This window comes from Mesoplodon mirus, assembly GCF_964341445.2.
Source record: "Mesoplodon mirus genome assembly, chromosome: 10".
NCBI classification, from domain to species: domain Eukaryota; kingdom Metazoa; phylum Chordata; class Mammalia; order Artiodactyla; family Ziphiidae; genus Mesoplodon; species Mesoplodon mirus.
This window is the reverse complement of record NC_138986.1, coordinates 12,800,476-12,826,210: the sequence shown is the minus strand read 5'-3', so window position 1 is coordinate 12,826,210 and position 25,735 is coordinate 12,800,476. Positions and strand designations below refer to the sequence as shown.

At 37.5% G+C, this 25,735-nt stretch overlaps 2 protein-coding genes across 4 annotated transcripts in view; one reads left to right on the top strand and one right to left on the bottom strand.

Moving 5' to 3' along the window:
* IPCEF1 (interaction protein for cytohesin exchange factors 1) overlaps positions 1-25,735 on the bottom strand; it is a 74,802-nt gene that overhangs the window by 31,890 nt on the left and 17,177 nt on the right. For all 3 annotated transcript variants that reach the window (XR_014295085.1, XM_082633362.1, XM_082633361.1), the window contains exons 3-6: positions 10,298-10,371; positions 8,789-8,860; positions 2,209-2,267; positions 795-883 (exon numbers count right to left, since the gene is read on the bottom strand). Coding sequence is in view for 2 of the 3 variants with exons in the window: in XM_082633362.1 (XP_082489488.1) it covers positions 795-883; positions 2,209-2,267; positions 8,789-8,860; positions 10,298-10,371 (294 nt within the window). In the remaining variant the exon portion in view is untranslated. The remainder of the gene's footprint in view (positions 1-794; positions 884-2,208; positions 2,268-8,788; positions 8,861-10,297; positions 10,372-25,735) is intronic.
* OPRM1 (opioid receptor mu 1) overlaps positions 1-25,735 on the top strand; it is a gene marked incomplete at both ends in the record, with an annotated part of 169,552 nt that overhangs the window by 127,356 nt on the left and 16,461 nt on the right. The window lies entirely within an intron of this gene.

Here is a 25,735-nt window from a genome sequence, read left to right as displayed (position 1 = left end):
TGACCTCATTAGTAATCAGGGAAATGCAGATAAAATAATACTGCATTTCAGGGTTATCTGAGGGCAGTAAATGATTATATATTTAAAGTACCTTTATAAGTGCTGGTGTATGGTAGGTATAAAAGCCATAAATCAACCTCGCCAAAGATCTTTGCTTGACTCCTTCTACGTGCCATCGCTATAACGCCCATGAACATCCAAATATAAAGCAACTCTCCATAGCCTTAACGTCCATTAATAACCTGAACTTACACTGAATGCTTCCAAAGCTTAGACTCAAACTTGGACTTCTCTCTAGTAAATATACTGAATCATTCCATACCCAGATTTAATGCACTACCCCACTCCTGGCTTCCTGCTCTCTTTCTGATTCTAATTTTCTCTTCATGTTATTGCCTTCATCCCCTTTACATTCATTTTACATCATTAGAGTGCATGCACCTAGGCAAGGTAATTTCAATTCTTTCTGAGAACAAGTAGGATATAAATAAACATTATAAAACAAATCTTTGCAAGCATTGGCCTATTACCTAGAAGTCCTTTGCATTACCATGAATCCTCTGAGCATAATACATCTGTGGGTCACACACAAATGCACTGAATTTGTCATATAAATGGGTTGCTATAGAGAAGGCTCAAAATCAGCACCCTGAGAACTGCACTTGCTCTTTGGCAAGTACCTTAACTTAGCGTCCTCTAAAAATGTATTAGTCAAAGTAGCTTCTACCCAACTGGAAGGAACGACATCCACACACTTGATCAATGACCAACAGACCAGTTACGACGGTACGTACCAAAGGAGAGAGAGTCTCCGCAGAGTAATGAGGGGGTCGTGTCTCGACAGCTATTTCGGGATCTTCCTGTTCACTCTCACTGTAGCATTCTATAACAAAAAGGAAAACGCTGAATGTTTCAGCACTGTCATCACTTACTCCATAATGCATGAGCAGAGGTTCTTCTCCATCTGGCTATTGCATTTCCAACCCAATTCAGAAAGCACTTATCTAGTGAGCTACCTGATACATAAGAGTTTCCCTCTGTGAGGGTTTCTGCCCTCAAAGAGTGTCCAATAAGCAGAAAGACGACTAACCATAGCTCAGGGAAAATGAAACTAATTCCTCAAAAGAGGTGTGAGTCATACACTAAGGGAGCATAAAATCAGTAGTGATTAATTTTGAGCATAGGAATCTTAATGAGCTGAAAATGGAAGGATAAGTAAACCATCAATGGTGCACACAGAGTAATAGGAGTACCAGGCTGAGGACACAGACTGAGCCAAGTATTCAGAGTCCCCTACGGGACAGGGTGGAAAACAAAGCTGAAAGGTTGCTTGAGGCCATATCATAGAAGGCCTTACATACCAGGAAAAGGAGAAGGTTTTTCTGTAGTTACTTTTTGCTCACAATCTATAAATATACTTCAAATATATAATGGGTGTTTATTTTATGGAAAAGAAGACCAAGGAGATGATTAGGACACTGATTTCACAGTATTGCATTACACTTCTTTATTGTTTTAAATCAAGTTGTCACTTTTTCATTTCTAAATTTAAGATTTTATGATTTTGTTCTCCAAAGCTATAACTCCCTACTTCCAATTTCCAAGTTTTATGTGGTCTGAGCATTTCAGAAATAGTGTCAGCTCTGTGACCCTGGCACCTAAATCCTCTTTCTTCTCAATATTAAGGGGTAACTTCATCATTAAGAAGAATTAGACTCTTGTAGCTTTTGAACCCTGAAAGCTACAGACTGAGCTAAAAATATGGCCTCTGTCCCAATCTGACATTCAGGCTCCTGGTACAAACTTAGGGTAATTAGTCTCAGCACACACCTGGTGGAAATACTAAAATATCAGAGAGGAAACAGTGGGCTGAAAGTTATGTCTCAAACATGACGAGATCATGTCTATGAGTAAGAATTCAGTAAGTGGGGCAATAAAACATTTGCATTGGCAATTGGTTGAGATCTCAGTGAAGCCTACAGCTGCTAACGTGTGGGTGAAGTGTGAAAAGCGTTCTTAGCCAGCATGGGAAGCTCTATTCCATGTTGGTGAGCCTGTGTGTCTATGTCTGTCTATACATATTTTCAGATAATTTTAAATAACAAAGTATGGTTCATTAGAACAAGACTATACATAGAACTTGACATTGTATTTTTACTCTATTCTAATATTCTTGCTAAATTTTCAGAAATTGAAAATAGAACATACCTTCATCCTTTGTAGTGGATTCAAGATGGATTATAGCTGATTCAAATTTGTTTAACCACCTAAAATTCAAATAGAAAATGAATGTTTGACCAGAGACACTGGTTCCCAACATATTCACCTTTACGCTAGACCCTAAAGGAAGGTCTTGTACCAGACTTTATAATAAAATTAAGTCAGAGTGCTATGGTCAGTCTAAACATTTCTAGAAACAGCCTAAGTTTGTGGTATGGAAACCTAAGACCTCTGGCTTCACAATACTGTCCATATTTAGGGCATTTTTGTCAGATAAGAAATGAGGTGGCCCATTATACAGCTAGTTAAAGTGGGCAACTAAATTAGATATTCTAAATATACGAACAAATATACGTTTTGTAATTGTGTATTTGAAATTCTTATCAACCATCAAAATGAATTTCTTAACTTGACCTTTAAAGTTCTATCTCTTTAATTCTTAAAATGTAAGCTTATTTCACACACACACACAAAATGAAGATGATCTATTTTTAAACCACAATCTTTATATTAATCAGTAAAAAGATCTGGCCAGAGCTTCACACTTATTCCTAAGCTGGGGAAAATTTCAATTTCTTGAAAAATTTTATGTAAGGTAAAAATTGACAATGTCTCATCTTCCATTGATTTACCATTTTATTGGCAATGAATTTCAACTACCCATCAATAATGAAAAAAGAACTAGACAAACCTTAAGGAACACAAACTTGGCTTATGACTTCAGGCCACTGTAGTTCCTTTTCAAGGGTTCAGTTAGAAACTTATTTTAATACAAAAAAGATACAAAATGTATCTATTTCATATGTTCCTAGCTATATAACCTTCTATTTAAAGGGAAAATATCATTTTGGGATAGCGATAATCTAAGTGATTTATTTCCCACTTCTTTCCAGTTTTCTTTATTTTTAAAAAATATCCCATAATGGGTATTCATCTTTTTTTGAAACATAAGTAGCCTAAGTCAATCAATATCAACAAAATGATAATAATAATGCTATGCATTTATTGATTCACCTATATGTTTTATTTTTTCTAGTCCTGTAATTCCTGGTAAATTACCCAGCTACACCCCTACCATAGCACAAATATTGCACATTCCCAAGTCTGCAATTGTCAACAAATTAGGAACCCTTACCCAACCCTCATCCTGCCATGGTCTTGCTGTATTGATTATTTTTTAACAGGAAATATGTAATAAATTTTATTTTTAAAAATAAATAAAATAGAACTGCCTACAAGACGGAAGATGAGCTCCAGCCTCATTTAGAAAGTCCCCTTTTGCACCACGATAAACATGAGTCTCTCATGGCCACTTAAAACTGGACCAATACCTGGGCCCAGATCATGCCATAGGAACTGAAAAATGCTCATCAAGACTCAGTAGAAAAATAAACAAAACTAAGAAACAGAAAATGACCAAAAAAAGTACAAATGGCTAATAAATATATGGAAAAATTCTCAGGCTCAGTAGTATTTTGGGAAATGCATAGGAAATTATTTTTCACCACTAGATTGGCAAAAATTTTAAATATTGCTGATTTCTATTAGATTTTAGGAAAAACATTCTCATCCTTTGTTGAGTTGACCATGAAAAACTGGAACAGCCAATATTAAGCAGGTAATTTGATGATACTATTCAAAACATGAATTTTCATCCCCTTCGCCCAATAATCCTAATTATAAATATCTATCCTACAAAACACACCTTCATGTACATAAGTAAATGTGGAAGAATATTAATTCAACAAGGCTTGCAAAGGCAAAAAGAAAAAACTGATACAGTATAATTGTCCATTAACAGGAAAACGGATAAAGTATGGTACCAATTCCAAAAGTACCATGTTATTAAGAAGCTAATAAAAAGACTGAGATGGGGTGGGGGGGCCTTGTAATGACCTGGAAAAATCCTAACATACTACTAAGTGAAAAAAGCAAGTACAAAACAAAGTGTTTATCCTGATTCAATGTGCTTCTAAAACTATATATTTGCATATGTATTATACAAGACTTGGTATGCAAAGAAAAGCCTCAGAAAGGACATAGTCATATTGTGAAAAGTGGCTTTATCTTAGGGAAAGAAGTAGAACGGGAAGGTAAAGTTGGGAGAATGGGAAGGTTTTCACTTTACATACTTCTGTATTACATGATTCTTTACAAGAATATGTTTTATGCATTACTCAACTAAAAGAAACACTTAAAAGTACATTTAAAAAAAATGATCAGGTGCTTCCCTGGTGGCACAGCGGTTGAGAGTCCGCCTGCCGATGCAGGGAACACGGGTTTGTGCCCTGGTCTGGGAAGATCCCACATGCCACAGAGCGGCTGGGCCCGTGAGCCATGGCCGCTGAGCCTGCGCGTCTGGAGCCTGTGCTCCGCAACGGGGAGAGGCCACAACAATGAGAGGCCCGCGTACCACCAAAAAAAAAAACAAACAAACAATCAAAAAAAACTGATCAGGTAAAGCACAATGAATTTAATGGCTCACTAATTCCTAGTTTATTCCTGATTTCATAATTGTACAAGCTGACCCTGCCCGCAAAACAATCATCTCAAAGTGAAATAGACAAACTTCTTTTTTTAACATAACAAGACAAAAAACTGGATGAATTGAGAATGCCTGAAATAAGAAAAGACATTTCTAAGTTCCTTTTCAGATATAGCAAAAGAGTATTGAACAGTAAAGCAGATTCCTCTCAGCCCTTACCCAAAACTCATATACGTTTAATTGCCACCATCAGTTACTTTCTGGGAAAAACTAGTGATTGTTCAGAATCCTGTTTGTTTTCTTTCTAGAACCCACGGGGTTGGAGTACCTCCTTTGCTAAGCACTTTTTAAAAAAACCATCCAGGCAGTAGCAAACTTTCTATTTGTGTCTAAATAGATGTATGCACAAAAAGACATATTTACATAAAAGAAGATGACAGATGTTTCCTGGGAGTTTGTTGTATGTTAACTGGATGTGAATGTGTGTGTTGAAGAAGCACAAGTGTTAAGAAACTGATGTACAAAATGACATTTTTCTCACAAACACCATCTGAGAAAGGCAGCTACCACCAGTCTTTGTTTAGAAACCAACCCTTTCATTACCTGTCATTACTCACCCCTATACTTGTAAATTGAGGGTCCCTGCAGAACACACAGTGCTTCTATTAAACTTAACTACCTTTTCCTTCATCATCACTGAGAGAAATGTCACCACCCAAAAAGGCAGTTTCCCAAGGAGGTGAAATTCTGAAACAGGATCCATCTCTCCAAATACCACTCCCTCCTTCCCTAGCACCTCTGCATCTCACTAAGAAATACCCAGATGCACTCCGTCCTAACTTAAATAGACCTCATCAGTAAGAAAGGAAGCTCTTCAGGGGCTACTGCAGAACAAAGCTTTAGGGCTTCCCTGGTGGCGCAGTGGTTGAGAATCTGCCTGCTAATTCAGGGGACACGGGTTCAAGCCCTGGTCTGGGAGAATCCCACATGCCCCGGAGCAACTAGGCCCGTGAGCCACAACTACTGAGCCTGCGCGACTGGAGCCTGTGCTCCGCAACAAGAGAGGCCACGATAGTGAGAGGCCCCGCGCACCGCGATGAAGAGTGGCCCCCGCTTGCTGCAACTAGAGAAAGCCCACGCACAGAAACGAAGACCCAACACAGCCAAAAATAAAAATTAAGTAATTAATTTAAAAAAAAAAAAGCTTTAACCCCCGCCTGCCTACTCCTGTGGGAGAAGGAAGAAGTTAACTTGCAGGCCGGAAGGGATTCTGCATTGTTGGCTATTAGAAAAAACCATCTTCAGAATAATAAAGCTTAATAACGACATTATAAATGAAAAATTATGATACATTAATTGTGATACATTCAGGCACAGACAAAATGGGCCATTTATTTATGAGTAGCCAGACGGACAATTTTTGAGTATAAAGGTCACTGAGAGATTCAAATATATGGGTCATGACACCTCACATTCAAATTTCAATTTTACATCTTGTTTGTAAGCTGGAAAGATAAACAAATACTAAAATAATTTCAAGTAAAATTAACAGATCTTCACAGCATAGATAGGCTATGAGATCTTGGCTTTCATAACTATAAAAGGCTTTGGTTTAACAGTCAAATAGGCAGAGTGTGTAGCTAATACTCATCAACTGTACTTGCCTTAGATAGAGCTCTGCAAAGGGAGTATGTTGAAAAGTGAAGATAAATGGACCAGAAATGTAAACAAAAACTGGAGGAGTGGGTGGGCAGGGAGCTACATAACTCTGATGTGTGATTGAGAAAGCACATCTGCCTGAAATAGAGCCGACTCAGATAATCTTGTAAGGGTCTCACACTTTTACTGGCTTAAAATGTGTTTCACACATTACCTACAATGTGTAGGTAGAGAAATTCTCTCGGTAACAAAACCCTTCGCAGTCATTGTTTTTCTGGTAAACTCAGTCTTACTCTGCCCTTGTTGGAGAGAACAGAACGACTTTGAAAGAACCAGTCACAGGATGAATGGGAAGGATGTGGACCGGACGAAAGCAGGAGATACAAGAAGATGTTTGGGAGAAGCCAGGCGCCAAGGGAGCCTATGGGGGTGGGGAGAGGTTGCTGACGGGCAGCCCTGTTTCACCACCATTAAAGCTTAGAAAGGACCACTTGGCATTGATGGATGGCTCGGCTCCGGACGGACACTCACTACTATATGATTCCAAGGACCGCTGGGCAAGACATTAAGCTTTCCACGCACCTAGACCTTGCTAGTCAATAGGATTTAGCGTTACCAACACAAATAAAAAGAGAAATAAAGAGCTTTGACTGTGAAATTTTTATCTCCTCCTTTTGTGTATCTGCTCTTATTTTTCTCAGATGCTTGAGAAAGCTGGTGGGTGGGGGGGGGAGTTAAAAGTCGAAAAGAGGATAGAAACAACTTCTTTCCTTGTCCAAGTAAATTAAAGACTTGTTTGGAAGACGCCGTTGTCAGTACCTTGCTTTGTGATTTCTAACGCAGGGTTCCCTAACTTTCTCTGGTAAAGAGCAATTCCGCCCTCATCTAAAGGTTTGTGGTGGCGAGATAAATGCAGGGAACAGATGAGAATGCTTCTAGGGAGAAAAGGCTTCCCTGGGGATATGGTGTAAGGTATTCTGTGTGTGTGTGTGTGTGTGTGTACTCTTGCTCATACATGTTTAGTAAAAGGCAGTTTTTTTTTCCTTTACATTTCTAAAGCAAGAGGCCAAAGAGAAATTACAGAGAACAGATAGATAAGAAAATCATTATGTCTAAATAAATTAATATGAGGGGTGGGATAAGGAGGGTGGGAGGGAGGCTCAAGAGGGAGGGGATATGGGGACACGTGTATGCATATGGCTGATTTGCTATCTTGTGCAACAGAATCTGACACAATATTGTGAAGCAATTATACTCCAATAAAGATCTGTTAGGCTTCCCTGGTGGCGCAGTGGTTGTGAGTCCGCCTGCCGATGCAGGGGACACGGGTTCGTGCCCCGGTCCGGGAAGATCCCACATGCCGCGGAGCGGCTGGGCCCGTGAGCCATGGCCGCTGAGCCTGCGCGTCCGGAGCCTGTGCTCCACAACGGGAGAGGCCACAACAATGAGAGGCCACCGTACCGCAAAAAAAAAAAAAAAAAAAAAAAAGATCTGTTAAAAGATAAACTGATTAATTAACTAATAGATATAAATATATAATTAAGTATAAAAATATAAATAGATTAAAATAGATTAAACGATAAGCTCTGTGAATGGAGGGAATATGTCTATATTCTTCACATCTAGTGCCTAGGATCTGCTGCAAGGAAGCGCATAATAGTTATTCCATACATATATATTTTTTTCATACATATATTTTTAATTAATTAAGTGAAAGTAATTAATTTAATTAATAAGAAACACTGAATTCTGAGACTAGGACTTAAATTAAATAGAATGCCCTCTGATGCCTCAAGCACCTTAAATATATAGAGCCTCATCCAAGTAACAGCCACTGCGATCACACTGTAATCTAAACCAGCAGGGGATGTCACAAGACGAGTAATGCTCTACCAGTATATTCCACTTACTTAAACTGGGCAAACAGGAAATGGAGTTAGGGATATATATTTATATTAGAGGTACTCTAAACAAAGATGTTTTGCAAAATTTGGGGATAGAACATGGAGAGATGATAACCATGCATCATCATGATAATCACACAGCACATATGAAATGCTGCAGAGATATTTTTCGTGTAGAATTCTGAATGCTGTGAGATCGGTTACACAATTCTTTCAAGCCTTTCTCCCTGTGATGCTGATTCTCATATTAACATTTTCTTATAATGTCTTCTATTCCTTTCTCAACTTACTGGTTCCCTCAGAAGAACTTTATTACTTCTTCCTAAAATAGCCATTTTGATCTGTGTAGTTCTCCAAAATGCTTCTAAATACTAGAAAAGAAAGCAAGAAGACTTTAAACTGCTAAGGAGATTAATCCTTAAAGCAGCAGCAATAAAAAAATAATAATTGATATGCACATGTGCTTAAAATTCAGACACCTGACCAAAGTAATTGGAGTTAGTGATGTTTCTCTACTTACAGGTTCATTTCCTGCACATTCTCAGCTGCAAAATAAAAGGTCTTGATCTGTGGATGGCTGATCTTAAAAGCACTTGAAGGGGGAAAAGCATAGACACATAAGAAATTAGAAGTTAGTGTAGCCAACAATGTAGTCGAAAGTAAAACAGTCAAATACAAGTATGGTAAGTTCATCTGCTTTCTTTGTTAATTTACAAAAACAAAAGTTTTAATTACGTTAAATACCTATTGTCTAATCTCTATTTTATGTAGACAGCAGAGGGGTAATTCATCATGTCAGGACATCCAGACCAGGACTGAGTCGTGGCTGATCAATAGTTTCTATTTGAAACATATGGATATATTCTTTTATTTTCATTTGCTGTTTTGCTATAAATAGACAATAAATTAAAATATAAAGTGATAGATGTATCACTTCAAAATACTCAGATCAATTCCTTCAAGCAAAGTTTTCATTCAAATTCAATCAAGCATATACAATAATTGTATTTACAGAAAAATAATCAAGTATAAAACTACACTGTGAAAACACATCAAAAACTTTATCCAATCTATTCTCTATTAGTAAAGGAAAAATATAAGGCAGATTTTTCGTTTAAAAGAAAAGTATAGAACATTGAAGATAACAAAGTATTTCCTTTTTACCATTTAGACAGGAAGTCCTGCTGTATGGGCCAGAGTTTTTGTAAATGACCAGTGTGGTCAAAACCACAACCTCGTGTATCACTAAAGATAGGAAGCTATATCAGAATGGCAAAGACCTAAAGCCAACACCAGTTTATTCATTAAAAGAAAAACTAACCAATTGCTGCCACTAGGAACACAGGTCAATAGGGAACTGACCCACTTTAATAAAACAGGAAAAGATATCAAAAGCAGAATAAAGAATAAGTAAAAGGTGAAGAGGACACATATGCAAAATGCAGCTGGATCCTATCATGGGAAGAGCACTTAACTGGGAGTCTGGATAGCTGGTCTGGAGTCATGGGCTGGTGACTCTTGGTTCCCGTCAGCTCTCAAATCTTTTGGACTTCAGTTATATCAGGGGGCTAATCCCCAAGTCTAAGACATCTCAGAGAATTCTATTTCAAGGATGTTACTGACAATTTCATGAACTAAGAAAAATAAACTGGTTTTGTATCATATCTGCAGCTCTGGTGACTCCTATGTAGTCATTCTCTTTACAAGGACACACAGCCTTGACATCTCATCACCCTGCCAGTCCTGGATGGCAGCTTGCTTTTCACTGGATCACAGACACCATCATTAACAGCACGCCCTGCCAGGGCTCCGTGGGGTTTTAAAATCCATCTGCTCCACAAAATGAAATTCCAGAAAACAAGAGGTTAAAAGCTTCTATTATTGTTTGGGGTTCTAACCCATAAAGTCAAAATTCTCAGACACTTGAATGTCACCATCATTAACTTCCAAATCACCTTATCACCTGAGGAACATTATAAAGAGATGTTGTCCTGGCTACATATTTTGTGGAAAATGATAGAAAACTTACTGCTTTTTCTTGCATTCAGACGCTCTCTCTACAGTGAAATCAGGCAGGTTGATAAATCCATCAGCTTTCTCTGACTGAAACAAATACATACACAAATATGAATAAAAGTGTCCATCTTAGCAGTTCACTTATTGAGATCATATATGTTGAATAGAGATAGAGTAAGTGAAATGGAGGTGTGTCAAAAGATACCCCTCTGGGCTTCCCTGGTGGCGCAGTGGTTGAGAGTCCACCTGCTGATGCAGGGGACACGGGTTCGTGCCCCAGTCCGGGAAGATCCCACATGCCACGGAGCGGCTGGGCCCGTGAGCCATGGCCACTGAGCCTGCGCGTTCGGAGCCTGTGCTCCGCAACGGGAGAGGCCACAACAGTGAGAGGCCCGGGTACCGCAAAAAAAAAAAAAAAAAAAAAAAATACCCCTCTGAATCAGCATTGGACTTATCCTAGATACATATTTTTAAGAGGAATTAATATTCTTCTGATAAATCATCCAGAATCTTTCCCTGAGAAGTAACATGGCACAGTTTAGGGACAGCCAAGGTGTGGCACAAGTAGGAGCTATCCGACCCCTTTTTGTCTTCCTAGAAAACATCAGAGCTCACCTATCAGAGCTCCACTTCCTGCTATCCTCAGCATCTTTCTCATCCTACTTCTCTCGCAAGCCACAAGCACATAAGAAGGAACCTAATTAGCACGCTATTAGTTGTTATAGGACTTAAGTGAGCTCAGACAAATAAAACACTTAACAGATACTCAACAAACATTGTTTCCTCTCCCAAGTCTTTAGGAAGTTCCTTGGGGGTTAAATCACAGAGCCATGTCTTGGAAAATCTCAGTTCCATAATCAATTCCCAGGAGTTTTTTCTAGAAAGGAGAGACAGCAGAGGAAAATGACACTTTTAAGGACGTAGAATGAATGCCACTTTAAAACACCAAGAATTTTATAGGAAATGTAATCATTGTTCCACCTCTAAAAATGTCTTAATCTTTACTTTATGAATAAAATTTAACTGAACCATAGGAGGCTAGATTGCTTATCATAGACGGAACTCAAATCTTCCATCTACACTGGTGTCTCTGAATGGAGAATTACAACCCACAAGATTAAACATAAAAGAGCCAGTTATTGGGAGAGGAGTAAAAATTGGTTTTGAAAATACAATCTTAATTTTTAGAGTCAGCTAGCTATGAAATCAGCACCATGGGTGCTCTTCATCTGTGTTTCTTTCCCTTATCACCAAATAGGGTGCAACTTGCATTCTTTCTTCAGAAAACTTAAACTGTGAAACTTCCAACCTTAGCCCTGTCCTGTCTTCTCTTTCCTACATGAGTCAACTTATCCAAACTCTTCACCTGAAGTGCTTTCTTCTTATGAAACTCAAAACTCAATTCGAAAGGGCACTTCCTTCTTTAAAAATTATATGTTTTTTTCACTCAACTTATTATCTCTCTTTTGATGTATTATTTAATTACTGAATGGTGGTTTCACCAATCCTATCTCAAAGAGAATGTAAAGAACTTGAAAAGAGACTGGGTACGTCAACTTTTTCTACAATGCACAATGCTTCTTGTCAACTCTCAGTTAGCATTATATAAAAGTATAGTGTTTAACATTTATTTTATTGAAGTATGGTTGATTTACAATGTTGTGTTGATTTCTTCTATAAAGCAAAGTGATTCAGTTATACATATATATTGATACACTCTTTTTCACATGCTTTTCCATTATTGTTTATCACAGGATATTGAATATAGTTCCCTGTGCTATACAGTAGGATCTTGTTTATCCATTCTATAGATAATAGTTTGCATCTGCCAGTCCCAAACTCCCAAGCCATCCCTCCCCCACCCACACTAAAAGTATAGTTTTAAAAAACTATTTTAGGCTCCAGCAATTTCACTTTTAGATATACACTCAAAAGAAGTGAAAACAGGTACTCAAATAAATACATGTACATGCATGTTCATAGCAGTATTATTCACAATAGTCAAAAGGTAGAAACAGTCCAAGTGCCCATCAACAGAGGAACAGATAAATAAATGGTGGTCTATCCATACAATGGAGTGTTATTCAGCCATAAAAACAAATGAAGTACTGATACATACTCTAATGTGGAGGAACCTCGAGAACATTATGCAAAGGGAAAGAAGCTAGACACAAAACATCACATATTGCATGTTTCATTTACATGAAATATCCAGAATAGGTGAATTTATAGAGACAGAACACAGATTAGTGGTTGCCAGGGGCTGGGGGCGAGTAGGGAATAGGGAGCAACTGCTTAAAGAGTATGGGTTTCCCTTTGGGTTGATGAAAATGCTTTGGAACTAGATAGAGATAGTGGTTGCACAATACTGTGAGTATACTAAATACCACTGAATTGTTCAGTAAAGAATGGATAACCTCATGTAAATTTCACCTTGATTAAAAAAACCCTATGATAGGCTAGGGTATTTTCATGTAAATTCCTGTAATTATTTTAGAAAGAATAAAACAATTTATACTCACCATTTGTTTCTACTTCCTCCCCTCATTCATTTCTATACCCACTATTCCACAGAAGGGGTAGTTACCATGAACTCCAGTGATTTTCATGTTGCTAAACCCCACTACCTTCTTTAGCCCTCATTTAATTGAAGTCTAGGAACGGACACTACAGCCCACTCCCTCCCTCTTGAAACGCCTCTTATCTTGCTCTTCCGACAACACATTCCTGCTTCCCCCTTTCTCCTCTAACTACTCCTTGTTTTCTTTCATAGGGTCTTCTTCCCCCTGTCTGTTTCTTAAATGTCAGTATTTCCCAGATTTCTAACCACAGACCTACTCTCTTCTCATTCCAGTACTCTCCACAGGGAATCATACACACACCCATGACTGCATGTATAACCATTGTACACACATATCCAAAACCTATACTTCAAACTCACTTCACTCCTGGTGCTTCTGTCCCAAGATACAACTGCCTAGTGTACCTATTCAATGGGTGTTCCACAGACCCAATATTTGTGCCCCCCCATCCCAAATTCATATGTTGAAGCCCTAAACCCTAAAGTGATGGTATTTGGAGGTGGGGCCTTTGGGAGGTAATTAGGTTTAGATGAAGTCATAAGGGTGGAGCCCTTACTAATCCTATGATGGGATTAGTGCCTTTATAAGAAGAGGAAGAGACCAGTGGTCCCCCCTCTTCTCCCTGCTCCTCCTCCATCTAAGGATATGGCAAGAAAGCAGCTGTCTGCCAACCAGAAAGAAGCCCCTCAGCAGACATGGAATCTGCCAGAACTTGATCTTAGACATCCCAGCCTCCAGAACTGGGAGGAACAAATAGCTGTTGTTGGAGGCACCCAGACTACAGTATTTTGTCATGTGACAGCACAAACTAAGACTCTCCCCAAGAGTGGAAAATCCAAAACCAAACTCATCATTTTACTCCATGAAACGCCTGCTCCTCTTTCTCCTGTGTTCTCCTCTTCAGTGAAAGATATCACTTTCTATCCAGTTATCCCCCCCCCCAAAAAAAGGAAACATGGAACACATCTTTGATGCTTCAATCTCCTTCTCAGCTTCTGTGCAAATAACCACTAAGTTGTATCATTGCGGCATCTGCCACAGCTCTTTAATGCATCCCTTATCCGCCACCTCCTTCAGACCACCATTAACTTTCACCTGAATTACTGCAAAGGTCTTCTAAACCATTATCCCTCTCTCTGGTTCTGTCCTTTCCTCTGATTTAGTGTCCAAATCACAATCACAGCAAATCTTCACTCCATGAACTTCTTTCATTAAAATCCTGTATGGTTCCCAATTGCTCTTAGGCAAAATCTAAGTGCCTTAGCAGAGTATAAAAGGTGCTGCATGATCAAGCCCTGCTTAATAATACAATTTCATTTCCTCCAGGGTCCCTACCTCTTATTCAACCAAAATAAACAAAAAAATTAAAACACAGAGAAAAATACTTCCATTGAGCTGAATTACAATTAACACCCAATTTATAGCATTATTAGTCTCTAGACAATTTGTTTTCAGTACAAGAAGCCCATATTAAATGATAACAACACAAAAGTCAATCAACAAAAAACTAAATACAGATATATGTAAGAGATAAATTGTAAGTCTTCATTTGGGTGGATTCCTTTCCTGCAAAACGGAGATGGCTGAGATTCCTTCAAATAAGAGCCAAAATGAATATGAGTAAAAGATGCTTTAGTATTTCCCCAGTAATGTTTCCTTTATGAGCAAAGGCATTTTTCATTGTACCTAAGACATTCAAGGTGTATTCAAAATCGCAACTGTGTCAAAAATTGTCTTTGCTTGTTTGACTTGCAAATAATGCCTCAAAAATGACAATCACAGTGGGAAAATCCTAAGGAAATGACAGTTTTCTCCTCTTCTTCCTCCTTTCCCTCCTCCACCCCCTCAGATCCCTTGTTCCTTATTGTATTAATTAAATAACTTTCTCAAATGGCATCCTTCCTCTTCAATCATTCCTAAATTTCTGAAAAGTTACTTGAAATTTCTGCATTGGTACCTGCAATTTTTTCTCTGGATTCTAATGTAATAAAAATCTTGGGCCTCCCTGGTGGCGCAGTGGTTGAGAGTCCGCCTGCCGATGCAGGGGATACGGGTTCGTGCCCCGGTCTGGGAGGATCCCATATGCCACGGAGCGGCTGGGCCCGTGGGCCGTGGCCGCTGGGCCTGCGCGTCCGGAGCCTGTGCTCCGCGACGGGGGAGGCCACAACAGTGAGAGGCCCGCATACCGCAAAAAAAAAAAAAAATCTTGTTCTCTTACCAGAAGTATCAAACCATCCTTTGGTCACTGTGCAAACGTGTCTTACCAAATCTAGTCTTAAATTCTGAAACAAGACACTGCTCTTCACTCTGTGATGTGATGTTCTACAATCTTAAATGTGTTCCTCCTCATGTACCCATCCATCCACTTTACCCAGCAACTCTGATTTTGTTCAACTCAGTGAAGCTACATCTGTAGTTGGTGTATTATGCAGCATTAAACACACATGTTTATCAAAACTGTTTGTGGTTATACATTCATTTATTCAATGAATATTTATTGAGTACCATTTCTTTGTGTCAGGTACCGTGTCAGATACCATGTCAGATATTTGGGCTTTATCAGTGGACAAAACAGACAGAGATCTCTACTTTCAAGGAGAAAAGAGACAATAGCTCAACAAATGAACACATAAATTACATAGCACATGGTAGGCAATAATTGCTATGAAGAAAAGTAAAGGTTATCTAGGTAAAGGGGTTCTGACTGCAAACAGGGCAGGATGCCTTCTGCTCCTAGGCTTATAATGCCCTTCCTCCCTCACTCCCCTAGATATGTCTCCACAAATCAACTTCAGTGTGACCTTCTCCAAAACATTTTCCTGCTCCTCCAAGCCTGGAATTGTGCCCTCTTCTTTGCACCTCAACCCCAGTGGTGGACTTTGCTTACCATACTTCTCTTACTGTCTTTAGTTGTCTAGGTATTCCTCTGGCTCTCCAACAGATGGTGAGCACTTTGGAGGAAACAACTTTGTGTTTATGGTTATATCATTAATTCTTGGGACAAGGTACGTGTTAAACACATGCAAAATAAAGAAATGAGTTTTGTGAATGAATGAATGAATGAATGACAGAAACATGGTCTTTGTCCTCTGACAATAAAGAAAGTGCTAAAATGAGATGCAGAAGCCACTTTGGAAAAACACTGGGCAGTTTCTAAAAAATATAAACATATAATTACCATACAACCCAGCAATTCCATTCCTACGTACCTACCCAAGAGAAATGAAAGCATATGCCCACGCAAAGATTTGCATGCAAATATTCATAGCAGTACTATTCATAATAGCCAAAAATGGGAAACAATCTAAATATCCATCAACTGGTAAATAGTGTGGTATATTCATACAATGGAATATTGTTTAGTAAATAATTGACACGTGCTAAAACATGAAAGGGTCTTGAAAACATAATGCTAAGTAAAAGACAGACACAAGAAATCATGTAATACTGTATGATTCCTTTATATAAAATGTAGAGAAAAGGCAAATCTGTAGAGACAGAAAATAGAATAGTGGTTGCCTGGAGTTGGGGGTGGAAATGGAGATTCACTGTAAATCGGCATAAAGGATTTTATAGATATGATTAAAATGATTTAAAGCAGATGTCTTATGATGGCTCATCACTCAGTAAATTTACCAGAAATTACTGAATTGTAAATTTGAATAGGGTAATTTTATGATATGTAAAACATATTTCAATAAAGCTGTTTTTAAAAACATGAGATGCAGGAAAAGTTTGGGGAGTAAAAAACAATGAATGAACTCCCTCCTGTTTGGCTATCAGTAAGACTTAAATGAAGGTAAAATATGAGGTCTCTGATGATCCCGCTGATGACTCAATATGACTTGTTCAAACTTTAGACACAAGAGTAGGTTAATATTTCTTATTTGTTTTAATTTTGGACTACAGGAATTTTAGAGTCAAAATATTTTACATAGAATTTGCCACAGTCAGACATATTTTTTAAAATTAATTAAGATAGGACATCAAATTTTAATATTTAAATGCAAAATAAGTGTTCATTGCCATCAGTAAAGTTTGGCTTTTTCATACTACAAACCTTGCAAAATAGATAAAATCACTGCTTAAGGAACTACATATGTCAGAAAGGTAGAGAGGAGACCTAGAAAAATAAGAATGATATATATATTCCAGAGGATAAGTAGGTCAAAGAAGACCAAACCAGAAGCAAATGAAGTATAATACAGGAAATTATTATGTATTCCATGGTGAAAAATAAAGAGTATAATTATCTCTCTATTCTCAGTTGAACTCTATTTCCTTGATTCTGAGAAATCTGATTTTTTACATTTCAATAGTTCTGAAATCAAGAGGCACATTAGAATCTATATGAATTTTCATTGTACAATTTCACCCAAAATTCTGTTATTAAATAAAGTATGTGTTTAAGTGAATAGAATCTTAAGTTCAAGGAAAAAATTAGTTTAAAAAACAAAATATAGATTTCTTTGTAATATGCTTTTGCATTTATGTGTGAATATGGATGTGACAGTTTTGGAATTACTTTAAATAAATTTAAGTGAAGTTACCCAATGAATATCAGAATTAGGAGCTTTGCAAAACTCCAGTTCTCCATATAAATCCGTGGTTTGCTCAGTTCTGCCCTGAAACCTCCAGTATGTTGGAAACGAGCAAAATCTAAACTCTAAGCAGAGCTGTCCTTTCTCATGTCACTTTGGAACAGTTGTCACTAAATTCTAATGGCCTATAATTTTCTTTTTTTTGCACTGTCTTTGTCTGGTTTTGGTATCAGGGTAAAATGTTGGCCTTATAGAATGAGTTAGGCTATTCCCTCCTCTTCAATTTTTTGGAATAGCTTGAGAAGGATTAACTCTTCTTTAAATGTTTGGCAGAATTCCCCTGTGAAGCCATCTGGTCCTGGAGTTTTGTCTGTTGGGAGTTTTTTGATTACTGATTCAATTTCAATACCAGGAATTGGTCTATTCAGATTTTCTATTCCTTCCTAATTCAATCCTGGAAGATTGTATGTTTCTAGAAATTAATCATTTCTTCTAGATTGTCCAATTTGTTGGCACGTAACTGTTTGTGGTATTCACTTATGATTGTATTTCTATGACATTGGTTATAACTTCTCCTCTTTCATTTCTAATTTTGTTTATTTGGGCCCATTCTCTTTTTTTTCTTAATGAGTCTGGCTAAAGGTTTATCAATTTTATCAATAGCTTCTAAAGATACAACTCAGTTTCTTTCAATGATCTTTTCTATTGTTTTTTAGTCTCTATTTCCTCTCTAATCTTTATTATTTCCTTCCTTCTGATGACTTTGGGTTTTGTTTGTTCTTCTTTTTCTAATTCCTTTAGATGGAAAGTTAGGTTGTTTATTTGAGATTTTTCTTCTTTTTGAGGTAGGCTTACATTGCTAAAAATGTCTCTTAGAACTTCTTTTGCTGCATCCCATATATTTTGAAAAGTTGTTTCTATTTTGCTGCATCCCATATATTTTGAAAAGTTGTGTTTCTATTTTTATTTGTCTCAAGGTATTTTCTGATTTCCTCTTTGATTTCTTCATTAACCCATTGGGATTTTTTTAGTAGCATGTTGTTTAGTCTGCATATGTTTGTGGTTTTTCCAGGTTTATTCCTGTAATTGATTTCTAGTTTCATACCATTGTGGTCAGAAAAAATATTTGAGATAATTTCAATCTTTTTAAATTTATTGAAACTTGTTTTGTGGTTTAGCATGTGATCTATCCTGGACAAAGTTTCATGTGTATTTGAAAAGAATGTGTATTCTGCTGATTTTGGAAAGAATGTTCTGTGAATATCTATTAAGTCTATCTGATCTAGTGTGTCTTTTAAGGTCACTGCTTTCTTATTGATTTTCTGTCTGGATGATCTGTCCATTGATATAAGTAGGCTGTTAAAGTCCCCTTGCATTATTATATTAGTGTCAATTTCTCCCTTTATATCTGTTAATGTTTGCTTTCTATATTTAGGCGCTCCTGTATTAGGTGTATAAATGTTTACAAATGTTGTAACCTCTTCCTGGATTGACCTGTTTATCAATACATAATGTCCTTCTTTGTCTTTTGTTATAGATTTTGTTTTAAAGTCACCTTTGTCTGATATGGGTATTGCTACCCAGTTTTCCTGTCCATCAACAGATGAATGGATAAAGAAGATGTGGTATATATATATATATGTGTGTGTGTGTATATATATATACACACACACACACACACAATGGAATATTGTATATATTGTGAATATACATATATATACAATGGAATATTACCAGCCATAAAAAATAATTAAATTTTGCTATTTGCAACAACATGGATGGACCTGGAGGGTATTATGCTTAGTGAGTTAAGTAAGACAGGGAGAGACAAATACTGTATGTTTTCACTTATATGTGGAATCTAAAAAAATAAAACAAATGAACAAACATAGCAAGGCAGAAACAGACTCACATATATAGAGAACAGACTGGTGGTTGCCAGTGGAAAGAGGGGTGGGGGAAGGAGCAAAATGGGTGAGGGGGATTAAGAAGTACAAACTACCTGGTATAAAATAGATAAATTACAGGGATATATTGTACAGCACAGGGAATATAGCCAATATTTTATAACAACTTTCTATGGAGTATAATCTATAAAAATATCAAATTACTAAACCATACACCTGAAATTAATATAATATTATAAATCAACTATAATAAAAATGAAAAGTAAATAAATAAGTAATAAATAAGTAAATTCTATTGGTACACAGACTCATGACACTAAAGAAATTTGAATTATATCCTCTAAAATACAAGGTAAAACTAAACTGAGGTGAAAGAAAAGGTGAAATCAATTTTTAAAGTTCTAGCTCTATGGAGAAACAGTCATTCTCATTACACTGTTAGTGGTAATGCAAAATGGAACCCCATAGAAGGAAACTGAGCCATAACTAACAAAAATGCATTTACCCTTTGACCCAGAAATCCTACTTCTGAGATCTATCCTAAATATAAATATGTTAAATGGCATATGTATTGCAACATTATTTGCAAGAACAAAAGACTGTAAAGAATTCAAATGTCTATCATCAGGGGACATTTGAATAAACTATGGCATCTACATATAATGAATAGCTATGAAAAATGACATATACACATATAGAGTAATCTCCAGGACAAAGCAAGAGAAAAAGTAGGGTACAGTACAATAGATACAGTATGCTAATTTTATGTAAGAAAAGAGAGATAGGATACCCCCTCAGTATACATACTTGCCTATATTTGTAAAAAGAAACAGAAAAAAAATTTTAAAACAAACATAAAAGGAGGGAGGAAAGTGGGTAGAGGAACGGGATGAAAGCAAGGCTTACCTGGTTGTAATTTGTAAATAGTTTTGACTTTGGAATTGAGTAAATGATTTATATTTAAAAAATAAACCAAAAACAAACAAACAAAAAGAAGCAGTTCCAAAAATTTTAAACAAATAGAAACAAAGGAACCTAACTGAACACAAACATGGTGACATAACCCCACACAAATAATAATAGAGCACAGGGGGCTTCCCTGGTGGCACAGTGGTTGAGAGTCCACCTGCCGATGCAGGGAACACGGTTTCGTGCCCCGGTCCAGGAGGATCACACATGCCGCAGAGCGGCTGGGCCCGTGAGCCATGGCCGCTGAGCCTGCGCATCCGGAGCCTGTGCTCCGCAGTGGGAGAGGCCACGGCAGTGAGATGACCACGTACCGCAAAAAATAAAAAATAAAAATAAAAATAAATAATAATAGAGCACAGAATCTTGACTATACATATTTAGTGGAATACAGTCTAAGAACTTTTTGTAGTGACATTGTTACTATTTTTAGATAGTTTTAGTAGTTTTTCTTCCCCTCAAAAAAATTGCATGAAATCTAAATCTTCCCTCCTTCTCTCCAGATGACAGATTATGTGATGCTGCTTTGTTCCGATAAGCAACTCGACTCCCTCTTCCTTTCAGGAAAGGAACTAGGAAGATTATACACCAAGGCAATCTCCATTCTGCGAGTATTACCTGGGCCTGCAGGCAGAGAGCTGAGCGTATTAGCACTGGGCTATGACAAGCACTGCAAGGGAAGAAGAAAAAATAATTTTTTGTTTTGTTTTGTTTTGTTTTTAGATATCAGAAGCAGGCCTGGCAGTGAGAATGCTTGAAACCCTTTTAAGAAATATAATAATTATAATAGTCTTGAGCAATATCTAATAAAACCTTAACATTTACTGAGTGCTAAGCGTATGCCATCTAGGTACTATTAGCCTTTAGAGGACAATTAATCATATTCAAGTGCCAGAATTTAAGAAATTGATCAGTCTTTAACCTAGACATCAAACTAGATTGGCATTATACAATAAGAAAGTTATGTGATGTCATTAAAGTGACAAAACTCAAACCAGAAGCCAGAACTCAGTTAAATAATTCTAGACAAAAATTTCTTCAGTCTCAGACAAGAGCTGAAATAGAAGAGAATCTGCAGTTGACGGATTGCATGGAAGGAAGAATCCTGGATTTGAATCAGAGTATCTTGAAGCAAGCCACTTAATGTGTAATTTTAGGCCGAGCAACTTAACCTCTCGGGCCAGCACCACATGGTGAATCTAACCAGAGTCTTCAGGCTAACTAGAGTTAACATGAATCTATGTAATACTGTAAAATTGTCAGGGCAATACATAATTTAAGATTTTATTATTAATGATAAGAATTGGGAAAAGGCACGGAAAGAAAATAAGAGAAGGAATGACCCAAAAAGGCAAAGGTGAAGTAAAATAAGTTTTTTGCTCTGTCCACTGTCAGCCGAGCCCTCTGAGTAGCTCTTTTTGTGTCTAAGCTCTCCCTGTTTCCTCTGTGTCAGATTAATTGCTGTAAAAAATATTTTAAATTCTTTGGAGAACAATAATGTTAGCAAGCTCTCTGTATCCTTCATACATTATCTGGGGTATGCTTTTATTAAAATGTTATTGCATTGGGGTTTATCTAGCATTACATTATGAATATAATGAGATTTTCACCCAGGAAGTCTTTCTTCTTACAAATAGACGTTCTACATAGAAAACATGTGGTAAGTGTTCTTGGTTAATAAACAGAAAGACCTGATTTCCTACAGAACCCACAGATTCCTGGCATTCATTATAAAAATGGACTGAAGGTGTTGATGGTAATAATCATGATGGTTCTGAAAGGCTGAGGCTTCAGCAAGGGGGAGAGAAAAGGGCTCTGAAGGAAGCAGAACGCTTGCAGCGGATGCTGCTAGCGACCCAGCCACATGGCCTTGTCCTGATCACCTGGGGCACACTGGCCAGACTTCACTTCCAGTCCTTACATCTCTTTGTGGGAGGACTTCTCTGGCTGCCAGATTCCAGTTCCCCACCTGTGAAGAGATGCATTGCCCCCAGGACAAGCCCTCAACCAATGACCATTGGGACTTAGTATATAAATATTCCAGTGCCCCTGTCCCTTGGGTGAAAAACTCAGAAGTGCATGTTTTTCAGTCTCTCAGAGTTCCCCAGCAGAATTAAGTTACCCACAGTCATAATTTGCTTGCTCATGACAGCTTTTTTTTTTTTTTTTTTGCGGTATGCGGGCCTCTCCTTGTTGTGGCCTCTCCCGTTGTGGAGCACAGGCTCTGGACGTGCAGGCTCAGCGGCCATGGCTCACAGGCCCAGCCGCTCTGTGGGATCTTCCCGGACCGGGGCACGAACCCGTGTCCCCTGCATCGGCAGGCGGACTCTCAACCACTGCGCCACCAGGGAAGCCCTCAAGACAGTTTTATCAGCTAACTTTCCACCCTTTCTCACTTCCTCATTCCCTTTCCAAGTATTTCTGGTATCACTACGCAAATAAATTACTTGCACCCAAATTCTCTTCTCAGGGTCTGCTTCTGGGAAATCTAAACGGAGATGCTATTCAGCTCACTGAAAATGTCCTTACTCGTGGTTCCTGCTCAGGAACAGCCCATCTGCTTGACACCATAATCCCTTTTCATTATTTCCTTTTAAAAATCACCTGAGAATGGGACTACTTCATTATCATATTAGGTCAAATTTAAGTGGTGACCAAGAAGTGACTGGCATCTTACTGTATGATTTATAAATCAGCTCCCCTAGCTAGCTATTCTTACTTACATTCTTCCATTCTCTCCCTATGAAATCATATTTTAAATGAAATTAAGTTACTAGTGAACTTTGTGGTAGTCTGACATAAAAGATAGTCATTATCTTCTGAAATATTTTCAGAAAAAATTAAGACGGAAATCTTAGCTCAAAACAATCTTGTGGTTTTTTTCTCTGTAATATAATATCCTCACCACAGGGCACAAGCCTTAGTGCATGAGGCCATTTGTGACCTGCCCCATGCAGCTTCAACTCTCATCAGTCTTTTAGATGCCTTAAGACCCTAGAGATGCTATCACTTTCCCCTACGTAGAGTTGGTCTCTTCAGCAACATGGTCAGAAAAAAAAGAAAGAAAGCACTAAAAAGGAAGGAAAAAATTTTAATGAATAGGAAGATATTTGATTAAATTTCACCATTACAGAATAAATTGTATCTCTTGCTTCCCAGTAAATTTCATCTACCATCCATGGTTAGAGCAGGAGTGAGGGAAGAGTAAATAAAGGAACATCATTTAAGAAAACTTGAAATCTGGTGCATTTGCTTTCAATATTAGAAATTTAAGAGAAATAAAAAATAAGGTTAGTTCTTTTAAAATCACAGTTAGTATAGCACATAATTGTGCCTTCACGCAATGCATATTAAATCTTTGAATACTCCAGAAACTATCAAATCTCTTCAAACTGTTTTCATAAGTTTCATGAGTGCCAGTAAGTTACTACTGAGCCACAACAAAACAACTCCAAATGGGAAAAGATAGTTTTCCAAAGAAGATATATAAATGACCAAAAGGCACATGAAAAGATACTCAAGGTGATTAATCATTAGGGAAATGCAAATCAAAACCACAGTGAGACACCACCTCACACCAACTAGTATGGCTCCTATCCAAAAACAAGAACAAACAAAAAAACAGAAAATAATAAGTGTTGGTGAAGATGTGGAGAAAAGGGAACACTTGTGCACCAGTTGTGGGAATGTAAAATGGCCACCATAAAAAAAATAGTATGGCAGTTCCTCAAAGAATTAAAAATAGAATTATCATATGATCCAGTAATTCCACTGCTGGATATATAACCAAAAGAATTGAAAGAAGGGTCTCAAAAAGACATTTGTACACCCATATTCATGTCAACATTATTCACAATATCCAAAATATGGATACAACCCAAGTGGCTATCAACAGATATGAATGGATAAAAAAATATGGTATACACATACAATGGAATATTATTCAGCCTTGAAAAGGAAGGAAATTCTAACACATGCTACAATATAATGCAATGAACCTTGAAGACATTATGTTTAGTGAAATAAGCCAGTCACAAAAGGACAAATACCTTATGATTCCAGTTATATGGGGGACCGAGAGTAGTCAAACTCGTAAAGACAGAAAGTCGAATGGTGGTTGCCAGGGATGGAGGAAAGAAGGAATGGGGAGTTATTGTTTAGTGAATACAGCGTTTCCATTCTGTAAGATGATAGGACTTCTGGAGATGGTTGCACAATAATGTGAATGTACTTAATGCCACTGAACTGTACCCTTAAAAATGGTTAAGATGGGAAATTTCACGTTATGTGCAGTGTACCATAATTTTTCAAAAATAAATTCTAAAAAATGTTAAGCTACTACTCTGAAAATCTTTATTTGTCAGTAAAGGGTGAGAATGCATTTGCCACAGTAAGTTTCCTAAGATTCAAAATAGGAAAATATCAGTAGTTAATATGCTGTTCGTGAGAGCACCTCTTTCCCAGGGAACAGCCAGCTCTTCATGTTCCGATTTCACAGATAAGGAAGAAAGCCCAGAGAGGGTTGGGGATTGGCCTAAGTTGTTGGCTGCAGCATCACAGTGGGAACCGTCATCCTGATTCTGAACCCAGGGACATCTTCGACTATAGCACGTCATTTCCTTGTGTCCTTATTGAAGACATTGTTTCAAACATGTTTTAAATGCTGACTCCTTTAAAAAAATATTTTATATATATTTATATATATATATATATATATATATATATATATATATTTCATTTCCACTGCATAGCTTCCTTTCCAAATGTTCTTGAAACATGTTTTATGGGAAACCAAACACAGCAGCACAATGACAGACGAGTTTATCAGCTAGCTTGTCGGTAGAAGAAGCTGGTCCCTTGGTCCTTAAAAAGCTTGCTCCAGGGGGATGACAAATGTTCACATAATGATTTCTCTGGAAAATCCTCAAATCTAACCAAAAGTTCAGCTCATCCCATGGGGCACTTCTCATTCTATTGCTCTGGAAATGTGCACACAGCCCGTATCACTAAATCATGTATTACCTAAACTCTTCCTCCAGGTTAGGAACTACTGTGCTGAAGTATCCCCCAGGGCCTCCTAGTTCACTGTCCTGTTTTATGGCTTAAAATCACCCTTGACACAGGGTCAGTAAGCGTATTTTTAGAATCTCCAGCACACGATAGCCATTGCCACCAAGGAAACAAAACACAAAAACAAAAACAAACAAACATTTCTGGTGTCTGAAAATCCTTAGCACAATTCTTCTGCATACTAAAATCACAATATTATGTAAGCACATCTCATCTAAAGCATATACAAAATTGTCTTTCTTTATATGATTTTTTTTATCGCTTTAAGATGCATTTGATCTTCTCAAATAACACTCTGAATTATGTAGGGACAGCATTCTTGGTCAAAGTGTACTTGTAAGAAAATGGATGCATACAGAGTTACATCACTGACCTAGGATGACAC